The 14,293-nt window shown below is 47.4% G+C and overlaps 1 protein-coding gene across 1 annotated transcript in view; it reads left to right on the top strand.

Annotated features, from left to right (window-relative positions):
- The window catches only part of LOC147736687 (arylsulfatase A-like), a 113,230-nt gene that overhangs the window by 79,530 nt on the left and 19,407 nt on the right, over positions 1-14,293 (top strand). The window contains exon 6 of the mRNA XM_086953426.1: positions 8,455-8,582. Coding sequence (XP_086809552.1) covers positions 8,455-8,582 — 128 coding nt within the window. The remainder of the gene's footprint in view (positions 1-8,454; positions 8,583-14,293) is intronic.

Genomic DNA, 14,293 nt, shown 5'->3' with positions numbered 1-14,293 from the left:
GGAGGCAATGTGATCATGTGAATGGGGGGCCCAGAGGGTCCCGGGGACCGCCACCCCTCGGGCTTTATAACATTATGTGCGGGGGGCTCATAGCCCCCCAGCCCCGGGGACCGCCACCCCGGGGCTTAAACATGCATGGGGGGCTCAAAGGCCCCCCAAGCCCCATGGACCCCCACCCTCTGGGGCTTCATTAGAATATATGCAGGGGGCTCAAAGCCCCCCGCAGCCCCGGGGACCGCCACTCCCGGGGCTTTTAAAAAAACAAAAACCTGTGTGTGGGGGGGGGGGGGTTGGGGTTGAAACCCCCCATCCACCCCAGGGACCGCCATCTCCCCGGGGCACAAAGAGTTTAAATGTGGGGGTCCATTAGGGACCCCCAAGCCCCAGGAACCACCACCCCCTGGGGCTTTGAAAAGGTTAGGAGGGGGGCCACGCAGCCCCCTCCTGGAGCCTTGTTGTGGCCCTGGGGACCACCACCCACCAGGGCTGGCTCCTGCAGTGTTCCGGGGTACCCACCCCCGGGACACTGAGTTTGCATTTTGAAAGAGCGAGCAGGAAAACCTGCACTCTCTTTCAAAATGCAAACCAAATTGCTTTTCCACATGGGGAGCTGCATCTTAGCAGCTCCCCATGTGGAAAAGCAATGCCGGCTCCCACAGGAGGCGGGGAGCTGGCTTGGACCATGGGGGTTTGGGAACGCCCCATGGTGCCCAACAAAAGGCCAGGCCCCGGGGGATGGGGTCCCCGGGGCCATAAGTGGCACAGGAGGGGGGTCACGTGGCCCCCCTCCACAACATAAAAAAAGTTTTAATTTTTTTTTTTTTAAAAGGGAGGCCCCGGGGATGGGGTCCTAAGGAGGGGGACAACGCTGCCGCCCTCCAAAAGATTTTAAATAAACATAAAGGCCATGCCCCGGGGGATGGGGTCCCAGGGGCCGATTAAGGCCTTGGGAGGGTGGCCACGTGGCCCCCTTCCAAATTTTTTTTTTTTTAAATAAATAAAAAGGGGGTAAAGACCTGGGGGATGGGTCCCCAGGGCCCATAAAATAGGAAAAGAAGGAGCTCCCCGTCTTAAAGAAAAATGAAATAAAAAAACGCCCCTTCACTGCAGCACTATGCAAATGCACCCCCTGGTGCGTTTGCAGATGGTGAACAAATTCCCCTTGAATACAGGGGGTCCCTGGGTGCCAAGTAGCCCACCAGGAACATCCAGTATGCACCAGGGGGCTACATTGCAGAGAGGTGTTCTGAGGCCACGTCCCTTTTTACAACTGCAATGTAGGCCTGTGGCGCTCAATGGAGGTAGCTGGTGGGCTAGTTGCACCACAGGGACCCTCTGGATTCAAGGGAAGTAAATCCCCCAACTTAAAACAAGCCACGGGGCGTGTTTGCACAGTGGTGAATGGAGGGAGCGGGGCCTGAAGTGATATGTGTGCAAACACGCCCTGTGGAACGTTTTAAGTTGAGGAATTATTTTCCTCTTCAATCGTGAGGGTCCCTTGGGGCCAACTAGTCCACCAGGTACCTCCAGTAAGCACCACTAAACTGCATTGCAGAGTGTTGTAAAAAGGGGCATGGCCTCTGAACACCTCTCTGCAAAGGAGCTCTCTGGCGCATACTGTCGATACTTGGTGGGCTAGTTGGTCCCTACGGACCCTTAGGATTGAGGAGGAATTAATTCTCCAACTTAAAATGCACCACAGGGTGTGTTTGCAGGTATGTGACCTCATGCCCCACCCCCTTCCTTCACCATTGTTCAAACGAGCCCCCTGTCGAGTTGTAAGTTGGGGAAATAATTCCTCTTCAATACTTAGGGTCCATGAGGGCCAACTAGCCCACCAGGTACCTCCAGTATGCTCCAGGGAGCTGCGTTGCAGAGAGGTGTTCAGAGGCCACGCCCCTTTTTACACCTCTCTGCAATGCAGCTCTGTGGAGCTTACTGGAGGTACCTAGTGGGCTAGTTTGACCCTCGGGACCCTCAGGATTCAAGGGGACTCCCAACTTAAAAAGGACATAGGGCACGTTTACACAGGGGCAAAGGTAGGGGACGGGGCTTGAGGTGACATGTGCAAACATGCCCTGTGGCGTGTTTTAAGTTGGAGAAATAATTCCCCGTCAATCCTGAGAGCCCCTGGGGGCCAACTAGCCCACCAGGTGCTTCCAGTAAGCGCCATTGTGCTGAGTTGCAGAGAGGTGGTCCAGGCTGTACCCCTTTTTAAACCTCTCTGCAACTGTGCTTACTGGAGGTACCTAGTGGGCTAGTTTGACCCTAGGGACCTTCCACAGTGGGGAAGGGAGGGGTTGGGGCCTAAGGTGACGTGTGCAAACACACCCTGTGGCGTGTTTTAAGTTGGGGAAATAATTCCCCTTCAATCGTGAGGGCCCCTTGGGGCTAACTAGCCCACCAGGTGCTTACAGTAAGCAGTAAGCACCACTGTGCTGTGTTGCAGAGAAGTGGTACAGGCCATACCCCTTTATACTCCTCTCTGCAACGCAGCTCTGTTGCACTTAATGGAGGTACCTAGTGGGCTAGTTGGACCCTAGGAACCCTCAAGATTCAAGGAGACTTAATCTCCCAAAGAAATAATTCCCCGTCAATCCTGAGAGCCCCTGGGGGCCAACTAGCCCACCAGGTGCTTCCAGTAAGCGCCATTGTGCTGAGTTGCAGAGAGGTGGTCCAGGCTGTACCCCTTTTTAAACCTCTCTGCAACTGTGCTTACTGGAGGTATCTAGTGGGCTAGTTTGACCCTAGGGACCTTCCACAGTGGGGAAGGGAGTGGTTGGGGCCTGAGGTGACGTGTGCAAACACACCCTGTGGCATGTTTTAAGTTGGGGAAATAATTCCCCTTCAATCGTGAGGGCCCCTTGGGGTTAACTAGCCCACCAGGTGTTTACAGTAAGCACCACTGTGCTGTGTTGCAGAGAAGTGGTCCAGGCCATACCCCTTTATACTCCTCTCTGCAACGCAGCTCTGTTGCACTTAATGGAGGTACCTAGTGGGCTAGTTGGACCATAGGAACCCTCAAGATTCAAGGAGACTTAATCTCCCAAATTAAAACGGTCACAGGTTGCGTTTACATAGTGGTGAAGGGAGGGGAGGGGGCCTGAGGTGACGTGTTCAAACACGCCCTTTGGCACGTTTTAAGTTAGGAAAATAATTCCCCTTCAATCCTGAGGGCCCCTGGGGGCCAATTAGCCCACCAGGTGCTTCCAGTAAGCGCCACTGCGCTGCGTTGTAGAGAGGTGGTCCAGGCCGTGCCCCTTTTTACACCTCTATGCAATGCAGCTCTGTGGCGCTAACTGGAGATACCTGGTGGGCTACTTGTACCCAAGAGACACTCAGGATTCAAGGGGACTTTATCCACCAATTTAAAACGGCTACAGGGCATGTTTGCACATGTCATCTCAGCCCCCCCTCCCTTTTCCAGTGTGCAAATGCGCCCTGTAGAGCATTTTAAGAGGTAGTTTTAATCCCCCTGCCTTATTATATACCTGGGGCTTACAGAGGAGTTCATGCTAATGACAGGGGTACCCCCCAACGCATAGTGTTCCCTAGTGTATGTAGTTGTTTTAACTGTATTCTAAGTGTCTTTTAGCATAGCACTAACTATAGGACTGGTTAGTCAGAGTCAGTTGCCACCAGTACCCATCTGAAAAAGTTGAAGGTACAGGATGATTTTCCAAAAAGGCCTCTTTCTACTCCTCGGTTTGTTCTTTCTGCATGTCTTCCTTCTTCCTGAACTTTTCTTCATCTTTGAGGACTTCTGTTGCTTCTTTCTGCATTTCTTTTTCTTCTTTCTTTACATGTCCTACCTCTGTAGGCATAGTTAGAAACTAGCATTTAAATAACCTTTGAAATTAACTGAAAATAACATAGGTTTCAGGCACTTTATAGTTACAAATTAGCATTTAAAAACTCTTTGAAATTCACTGAAAAAAACCATAGGTTTCAGGCATGTTATAGTTAGGAATTACCATTTGAAAAACCTTAGAAATTCACTGAAAAAAACATAGCTTTCATGGGCGTTATAGTTAGTTGGGCATTTCACTTGTATAAAACCAAAGAAATTCCCCCGTTATAGTTAGTTCAGCTAACTTTAACTCACGCACCCGCAATGCACTGCTGATGAAGTCACATATTACATCACTCATGACATGGTCAGTGACATCACTCATGACATCACTGATGACATCTCAAATGACATCACTGATGACATCATCCTTTTGATAGAGTGGCAGACCTCCCTCACCCTAATATAACCTTTGATACACATATTCAAAAATAGAAACTACAATTTTCAAAACAATGGGCATACCAATACCAGTTACAACAAACTATTGAGTAATTCCAAGATCTACATACACATCCACACATTCATCAACAGTCCTATATAGTTACTCATACATGTACTCACTCATCATATGTACTCATACACCTATACATCCTGTTGCACACCACCACTCATCCATAGAGTTACTCACACACAGCCACTCATGCTAATAAAGAATCAAACATCCATTTACTTGTATATACAGTTATACACACACCACCAAACTTACTTCTACAGAAACTTGCTCTTTTAAACAATCACTTACAGAAACATATACTTATTCATAGACTCATACTTATTCAGGAACTCTTCCAATCAACAACTCTCACATATACTCACTTATACACACCAATACTCACATATACTAGTTTACAATATATGTAGTTACTTATACAGACACTATTGAGACAGTCATTCACTCACTAACACACCCATACACACACTCATCCACCCATACAGTCCTGCACACATACTGTCGTCAACACATACAAACAGTGACTCACTCATTCATGCATCTATGCACTAAGTAATACCCCCCACTTAACCATACAGACACTCATACTGATACTCGAAAAACCAAGTAATAACCCATATAGACACTCATGTAGCTACTCAACAACCCATGCAGTCACTTATACACAAAGTGAGAGACTTATACATATATTTACATATTTAAAAATTACTCACTAACCCACGTATTCACTAAGATACACTTAATCAGTCCGTTATACAATCAATTTTACAGAAAAAAAATCATCCATTTAGACACTTACATACCCATTTATTCTTCCATCGACCTTGAGATATACATATATAAAACATATTTAATTTTCAGAAAAACACATTCACTGGATGATGGGTCATCAGTCATGACATCAGTGATGTCATTTGAGATGTCATCAGTGATGTCATGAGTGATGTCACTGGCCAAGTCCTGAGTGATGTAATATGTGACATCATCAGCAGAACATTGCAGGCATGCGAGTTATAGTTAGCTGAACTAACTATAACGGGGAAATTTCTATGGTTTTATATGCGTGAAATGCCCAACTAACTATAACGCCCCTGAAACCTAGTTTTTTTCAGTGAATACAAATATATGCATACACACATACATACATGAATATATACTTACATACATATATGCATAAATCCATATGCATATGCATACATACATACATCCACACATACACCCATACATCCATACTTACATATGACATGCAAACATACATATTTCCATTGCCACAGAGAAACTACACTTGGTGGTGCTTAAATCTTTCTTAAACAAACACCTCCTTCTACTCAGTTTCGAGTGTGTTTCTTGGACTCTAAACCCTATAGAAATTCAATCAAAATGTATTATTTTGAGTGTCAGTGGTTCATTGTTCTGCTTCTTTGTCAAGCGAGCTCTGGTTGTAGCGCCAAGATGCCCTCTTGGGGGAACCTTGCACTTTACAAAGGCGTTAAAACTCTATTTAATTGATATGTGACCAGGGAAAGCAGGAACAGTTGCACCCACCGATGGATGTACCCCGTATTTGTGTAGGGTGTGGAACGGCTTTGTCAGCAACCTGGCTGTTTGCGTTTGGTTTCTAGTTAATGAGGGCAAGTGCCATTTTTTAAGCCCCAGCAGCAATCACAAGAATGATGTGGGACCTTCTAATATTAAAGGCAATGTTTTGATGTGTGAAAATTGGACAACATGGGTGTAGGAAAGTCGTCTTTTTGGTCATGATCACACAAATGTTTTGACTGATACTGGTGGTTACTTCAAACTGGAATAGGCAACCTACCTGTAAATCCCCAGTATATGGTAGAACATGTATTGAGACGTCAGTAAACTTATTGCTTGTAAGTGTGCACTCCTGTGGTGTTTTGTGTCATTTTAAAGCTAGCCGTGCCTTGCAGGCTTGTTTTACAATAAAACTATGTCCAAATTCTACTTTGGAATAAAAAAAACTTCCAAAGTCCAAAATAACGTTTTTCATACATATATCACCTCTAAGGTCTACCCTAGGTGCCACAAGAGTAGTGTGCATTGTTATAAAACACAGGGACAATATAACATTTGTTTTATATGTCCTAGTATGGAGAAGCAGCCAAAGTTGTTTTCCCCAATTGTAGTGCTGCTACTCCCATAGGCTAACTTTGAAATGCTTTATCAAACTTTAATAAAGTCTAACTTTTGATTGGATTTGGCTAGAAATATGATTCAAAGTATCACAATAATCGCTACAATACATCCAACAACTTGCCAAGCTTGAATTTGTTACAACTGTAGTTTTAGCACTTACTTTCCTGAAGTTACCTAAAACAGCCCTGTAGCAGGCATTAGTGATAAACCAACCTCTGACAGTCTGAGCTTCTCCCTGAGTAAGTGTGAAGAGGTCCGGGGATGAAACAATACAGCCATTTGTTGGGAGAAGATTGCTTCCTGGAGAAGTCAGGGAGAGGAAGGGGCTGAGGAGATAAACTGAACTTCAAAAGCAGGAGAAAAGATGTCACAGGACCCAAGCCAGCCCCCACTTCCTTGATCCCCAGCCAGATGGGAATACCCCTAATTTTATTAAGAGAGGGGCAGGAAGGGGAATGTCGTGAATTGTTAACCACATCTGTGGATTGGGTTAGCCATGCACACACTCCGAGGGGAGAATTTCTCCATTAAAATTTTTGGCCGAACAGTACATTCTGGGTCAAAAATATACCACAGTTTGCAGGAAGTGGCCATAGCAGATAAGGCAACTTTGCTCGTATTGGGTGTGTAGCCCCACTCTTGCCAGCTCAGAATGGAAGCTAGATATGGCAGAGCTGCATAAGCTCCTGAGATCACTGTTTGGAACATCTGTAGAAGTACTGCCCTGCTGGACCCTTGAACTGCAACACAGAAGAAGTTGCACTCAGAGGAACTGCACTTGCTGCACTCTTCAGTTCCCACAAAAGATGACTGTGCCTAATTCAAGGAAAAGGAGTAGACTCCTGAACAGCAACAGGTAGAAAAGTGCTGGAAGAAGCCACTTGCAACAGCCAAAGTGAGGACTACTCCAGCTAACCATCTACAACTATATTTTCCTGGACTGACAAGGTGCATTGTGGGAGAATGACTTCCAGACCCCAAGAGGCAATCCAGAACTTCTGACCCTTGTCTGGTGCTGCTAGGAACTTTTTGCACATTTTTAGTAAAAAGCACCAGAAGAAGACTGGTTCAACATCAAGAGTCAAGCCGGTGTTGTTGACTCTAGAATTGGCCTGTCCATGCTGGATTGTCCTGCTAAAATCTCCATAGCTCCTCGCCATCGACACCAAGGACAAAGACTTACTGCGGCTCACTGTGGCTTTGTGCTGCAGCAGGCCACCATCATCAAAGCCAACTCAGGATTCATGGAACCCGAGGGCTCGTCGTCAAGAGAAAATCTCCAAAAAAGTGACTAAGTGCAAAGGTAAAATCATGAAAGGGACCTAGTGCTCGACCTAGCTGACCAAGCATAAAACTAGGAGCAGTTTGAAGTTTTCCCTTCTGCCAAAGGCCATCTCTTTTGCCCCGGAAAGTGAGTTTGGCAGCATTTTCCAGATCCATAAGTTAGGTAAGAGAAACCCAGATGTGTTAAGAAAAAGGCTGTTAGAAACATGAAGGTCTAAGAACCCTGCATCCTGAAAGCACATGAGATGGGACAGGCAACAGAGAAATCCACAAAAGATGATGGCCCACAGAGGAGTTAGATAAATAAAGGATAGATACCCCTATGGGAGCCACAGTCAGATCATATGGGACCAATAACTGGTTGAGATCCCTCGGAGGTAAAAACCTACTTGGTACAGCATTTGTTGGATTGATATCCAAACTCATCCTTGATGCAAATCCACTATGTCCTTCACACTACCTAAAACAGTCAGTGTCCTGCAAAGTAGGATTTATGGACTTACATGGAGAAGGGTGATTAAATCATAGATGATTGTCCAACCATATTAAAGCAGTTGCTGTTGGTCATTAATTTAATCAGTTTAATAAAAGATTTTGAGTCTTAAACAAATGTTTCATTTAAAAAGCAAATGTAAATGTTGAAATATAATATGAAGAACATATCCTGTTCTCTCTTCTAAGTACTAATCCTCTTTTCTTCTGTCAGGAGTGACCCATGAGCTAGCCAGCACCTTAGACATCTTGCCGACCCTGGCAGCTTTGGCTGGCGTGCCTTTGCCGAGTGTCACTCTAGATGGATATAGCATGATCGATCTTCTCTTCAGTGGTGGCAAGGTTAGTGCTCAGTCTACAATATTTGATCTGTGGAAAAAGGTAGGGCCGATGTTGTTCAAAAACCTTTTTCAGAGTTGCCCGGCGCTAACCGCCTCTAATACCACTCGAGTTATCAAACAAAGAGGCAGGCGCTGGAGACTGGAAGGCAGGAAACAGAAGTTTATTCCGACGGAGCAGAACACGTCAACTCAGATAACAGGGTATCTTCTCGAGGTGCTCTAACCGCGTCTCTGAGGCCTGGCCTCTTATACACAGGTTTATGGTCTTTATTGCAGTTTATTGCATGTGGCACATTCTTGTAAATACTTTGAAGTACGGAAAGGCATCCTCGGAATCCCCGCTTCCAGCCCATTCCCACACACATTTACAGTAGAAGTCCCCACCCCGGTCTCAACAGGTGACGATTGTCGCGCAGCTGGGCATTCCGCCGATTCCCGGAATGCATGTGGTTGATCGGATCTCATGTGGTGGGGGCTTTGATCAGCTCGGGGATCCTCTGATGGGGGAGGCTTCCTACTGTATGGGGGCAATAAACAGCATCCGCAGGGCCAGGTGGCGGCCTGGGAACAAGCAGGACAATCGGGCACAGAGGAAAAAAGGGGGTTTTATCAAAGGACACGGGATCATGAAAGGAATGGAGGGAGGTGTTGAGCTGGGAACAGGATGGGGTTCCGAGGCAGGGTTGCGCTGAAGAGGGGTTTACGGCCCAAGCATGTGAGAGCGGGGGCTGTCAGCGCGCGGGGGATGCCTGCGAGGTCGGGAGAGAGAGAGAGATAGAGACGCGCTGGCTATCGGCGGTGGGCAGAGAGGCTATGGCATTCAATATGGCTGCCGCTTACGCGCACGAATGGGCCTAAAAAGGGACAAGATGGCGCCGATAATGTTGACGCTGCAAACTAGATTTTAACAGTCCTCCCTTTTCAACATATCTAGCCAGCTTGTCTAATCGATATCTATCTTCATCAGATTCCCAACCTCAACATCATACAATGCTCTCATGCGTTCTTTTTCAAAGCCCACAGTCTTAGGGCAGATACAATTTGCACAAAGTGAACACAGAGGCGGCAGGCATTGGATTCCTAAGCAGAACCCACATATTGCAACGACAGGAATCAGGATAATCGTAAACAATCTCCACCCCAAGTTCTTAACAGTACTCCAGAACCATCCACCAAGCGACCATTCTTCCTGCTCCTGGTGAACTTCTGAGGAGAGTCTGTGGAGATGTTCGATGGCTTTGTACACTGAGGGTGAATTGTCCGGTAAATATGTGCAGCAACTGGACCCAATGATGCGGCATGCTCCTCCACAATCCGCTAGAACCACATCTAGAACAAGGCGGTTCTGGAGAGCCACCAGGCGGACCGCTTGAAGTTCGGCTGTATTGTTCGTAAGGATGCCAGCTGTGATGTTCATTGTTGTCTCGACTGCCTGGGTCAAATGTCGGATGGCACGGCTGTTCGCCATCGGGTCCTAGAGTGGAACAAGTTCCTTCATTGCATCGAGGAACTGTGCTCCGGTAGAGTCGGCTTGCTCAATGTCCTTGGCCCGTTTTTGTCTATGGTGATTTGCTGAAGCCACATAGGTCGGAGGAAGGATGAAGGAGATAAAACAGGTGCCCCCCCAGCCTTTGGGGAGCCAGGTGTAGGCCTTTGTGCCACAAACAAAGTACATGTTCGGAGAGGAGACAAAAGAGGGTGGATCGGTGGAGTCCAAAGTTCTGGTGATGCGGCAGGCGCTGCGGCCTACCAGCTGTGTCCCAAGCCCTTCGATGCACATAAGGCCTGTGACGTTGATGACGGATAGGGCCACAGTCAGGGTGGCAGCTGTTTGTTTCCGGAGGTAGGAGAAGGTGGGTCTGGTCGGATTGTTAAACACCTGCATTTCAATTCGTTCTTTGACAGGGATGTCCATGTGGATAGAGTCGTTGGAGGTCTGTGGGCAGAAGTGTGTCTTCGTTTTGTTCTGCCAGACCTCCTGAAAGAAATGCGTCATAGTTTTGCTGGAGGTGGCATTATCCCTATAGCTTTCTTGCAAGAGGATCAGCCAAGCAAGGCAGGAGCCGTGAATTGAGAAGGGTGAAGGGATGAAGGGTATTGAATGTCCAGTGGTGTGGGGTAGCAACCCACAGATCCAGCAGTTGGTGGCATTGGTAGCAAGGTTGTGTTGGTGCAGCAGTTGCACGAAGGAGTTGTTCCAAAACTCCTTTCGCCTTTCTCTGAGTTGGGGTGAAAGAGAAATCAGATAATGTTCCTTCATGGTGTAGGCTGTGCAGTGGTCAGGAATGTCCCATGAGCGGGCGCGCTTTCTTCCACAATCCAGAGGGTGGTCATGAGGAGGAGGCAAAAGAGGAGAGCAATAAAGAGTGCAATGGTCTTTGAACTGTGGATCTTGTCAGTCTTCGGGTTTTTGTAGTGAATCTTCGGATGTCCGGTTGCTTCCATCATCTTCTTATCGGGCGCTTCCATCATCTTCTTATCGGGCGCTTCCATCATCTTCAAAGGAGCTCGGTAGCGGGCATGACCAAAGACTTCGTCTGGCTTTCTCTCCTGACAGCCTTTGTAGTGTTAGGCCACCGATCTGAAAATTATGACTTAGTCAATGGTCTGCTTAGCCGAAACTCCCTCCTTTCGTCGCAGGTTATACCCTTCTCTGGATGGCACAGTAGGATCAGGAAATTTTGATATTTCAAGAGTCTCTGTATCAGGATAGCAGTTCAGTGATGGCCGGTCTTTGTTCAGGAGCTCTTCCTGGGTGGTCACGTCTTCGGTCGCTGTCAGGGTCGAGGAGATCTTTTTGCAATGGTGTGCATGCACCCAATTGCGCTTTCCCTCCACTCGAAGAGCTGTTCGGGTGGTGAGGAGGACTTGCCAGGGGCCCATCCACCGGGGTTCCAGACTCTTGCACGCTGGAAATTTCTGATCAAGATGTAATCCCCGGGTTGCAGGTTGTGTCCGGGACCCCTGGAAGCGTCAGGGATGGCATGCAGCACCTGTTGGTGAATAACAGACAGTGTTTCAGTCAATTTATACAAGTAATCAGACATTAGGACGTCCGGGACGTCATGAATGGAATTCGGTTTTGGTGCTGACCAGACGCTCATGGGTCGGCCGAAAACGACCTCGTAAGGTGTCAAGTGGTGTTTGGTGGGGGAGGAATGCATCAATAGCAATGCCAGTGGGAGAGCGTCTGGCCATTTTAGTCCTGTGGTAGCCACTATCTTAGCCAGTTTTAGTTTTAGTGTGGCATTGTGTCGCTCAACAAGTCCAGCAGATTGGGGGTGGAAGACTGCGTGGAACTTCTGTTTTGCACCCAACCCTTTCAAGATGAGTTGGATAACTTCGGCTGCGAAGTGGGGGCCATTGTCGCTCCATAAAATTCGGCAAAGGCCGTAGCGAGGGAAGAATTCCTTTAGTAGTACCTTTGCAGTGGCCATAGCAGTGTTGTCGCGGGTTGGATAGGCTTCCACCCACTTGCTAAATGCGCACACCACAACAAGTAAGTACTTCAGGCCTTGGCATCTGTCTAGCTGGATGTAGTCCATCTGCAGGACTTCAAACGGGTGATTGGGAACCCCAAACCCTCCCCGGGGGACTACAGTTCCTTTCCCAGGGTTATGTTGCAAACATATCAAGCATTGTTGGACCAGACGTTTGTCGGAGTCTGTGATTTTGTCGTTTTGCCAAACTCTGGAGACAAGTTTGATCATGGGGGCTGATCCTATGTGTGCAGGGGAGTGTGCCATAGTCAGTATGGGGATCAGGTATGAGTCAGGTAGCAACCATTTGTTTGTGTCTTTCGTTCGCCAGCAGCCTTCATCGTCTTTCAGTCCCACCCGTGCCCATTCAGTCAATTCGTGTTGTGAGCTGGCCATTTGGATGTCCCTAATAGTTTCCCTAGCGTCTGTCCATTTCTCGGCTTGTGACCTGGTCACGTACATGCGTGTTGTCGTCCTATTCTCAGCTGTGGTTCGGGCAGTCATGTCGGCTAGTGCATTCCCCTGTCCAATGATGTCAGTCACCTTTCTGTGTGCTTGGCATTTTATTACTGCAAGTTGTTTGGGAAGAAGGACTGCTTCAGTGAGGGCGGAGACTAGATCTCCGTGCAAGATGGGGGTGCCATGTGAGGTCAAGAATCCCCTCTCCTTCCAAAGGAGCCCAAAATGGTGAACCAACCCGAAGGCATACTGGCTGTCGGTGTAAATGTTTGCTGTGGTTCCTGCTGCTAGGATACATGCTCGTGTTAGTTCTGCTGCCTGTGCAGATCTTTGCGTGATGCGGTCTGTCTCTACTACAGTTCGGGCTGTGGTGACTGCATAAGCAGCTGAGGTGGTGCCATCGGGGAGTTTGATGCAAGAGCCGTCCACCCACAGATTTTAACAGATCCTTCTGTGTAGTGGTGATTTGTAGTATGTGTCAGTGCACAGTGCCATTGCTCTCATGAATCAATACGCAGAAAGTTCAGCCAGCATTGGTTAGTAGTGCAGGACGCGTGGTGGAATACCACGGGTACTAGAATTTGGCTTAAGTATAACCGCATCATTCATTACATGCTTATCCAGTCCCCTAATGGGCATCAAAGTATCTCCTTGCCAGCCTCAATCCCCCTTGTGCAAGTTTCTGGCCCAGACCTTCATCAATCTTGAATGCACTCTGTTGAATGCACTCTGTTGAAACACCCGAGCACTGAAGGCCATGGCCTTCTATAATCGCACACCACACAGTCATGTGTTAGCCAAGGTGAGGTGGATGAGAGAATGGACGGCTTTTTGATAGGTGGCTGCATTGTTTATAAATGGGTGGATAAATGGATGAGGGATGATTATGCAGGTCAGTGGAAGTGTATGTGAGTGGATAAGTGAATTAGCCCCTGATTAAGACTGTGGCGGACAGTTAATCTGGCCTTTAGTCTTTAAATGAGTCGTGAGTAAGTTGGGTGAAGGCATGAACAGGTTAGAAACTCACAAGTGACAGAAAGTGGGGATATACCTATGAGTGAATCAATGAGGGATGATTACAATACTGCCCTTGATGAGGTATATAAACTAATCCCAGAACAAGACAAAGGCCTTGGGTGTGAGGAAGTGTGTCTGTTGGTATCGCAGAATGTCCATTTGGGCTACACCCAGGAAGTTGATTAACTTCAAAGAGTCATCACCTATCACCGGCAAATGTGAGTGGACACTGGGCAAGGCCTTTCTTTGTTCCCCCAGCCAGACAGGCTCCTAACCCAGAGGGAGAGGAGCTGCCCCCAGAACTGGATTGAAGTGACCACAGAAAAACTACAAGGCCACAAAGTTTCGATCGGAAGCCTACCGTCGCCTCCATTGAAGGTCATGTGCCAACTCCAAAACTGCATTGTCCTGTTTTCACCTCATGCAACTTTCCTTCACCACATGTCACTCCCTATCTCTTTATCTCACCCTTGAAGATTATTTTTCATCCTTGTGTTCTTCCTTGGTTTGGAATACTAGGGAGCCAGGTCAGCAGAGAAGGATGTAGTCACCTCTAAGATGACACTGTGGGACACAACACTGCCAGGCTCACTGCCACAAGAACAACCTTCTTTATACATGAGGAATATGTGATGGACACGTATTGTGACATAAACACAGTTTTCACCAAAATCTTCTTGTCACCAGAAATAAATGCAATGCATATGTGTGATCATGCTTGCTGTGAATAATTATTGCAATCCTAAGAAAATTACTC

The sequence above is a fragment of the Lissotriton vulgaris genome, chromosome 1_2, assembly GCF_964263255.1.
Source record: "Lissotriton vulgaris chromosome 1_2, aLisVul1.2, whole genome shotgun sequence".
In the NCBI taxonomy this organism is placed as follows: domain Eukaryota; kingdom Metazoa; phylum Chordata; class Amphibia; order Caudata; family Salamandridae; genus Lissotriton; species Lissotriton vulgaris.
This window is presented reverse-complemented; position numbering and strand designations above follow the sequence as displayed.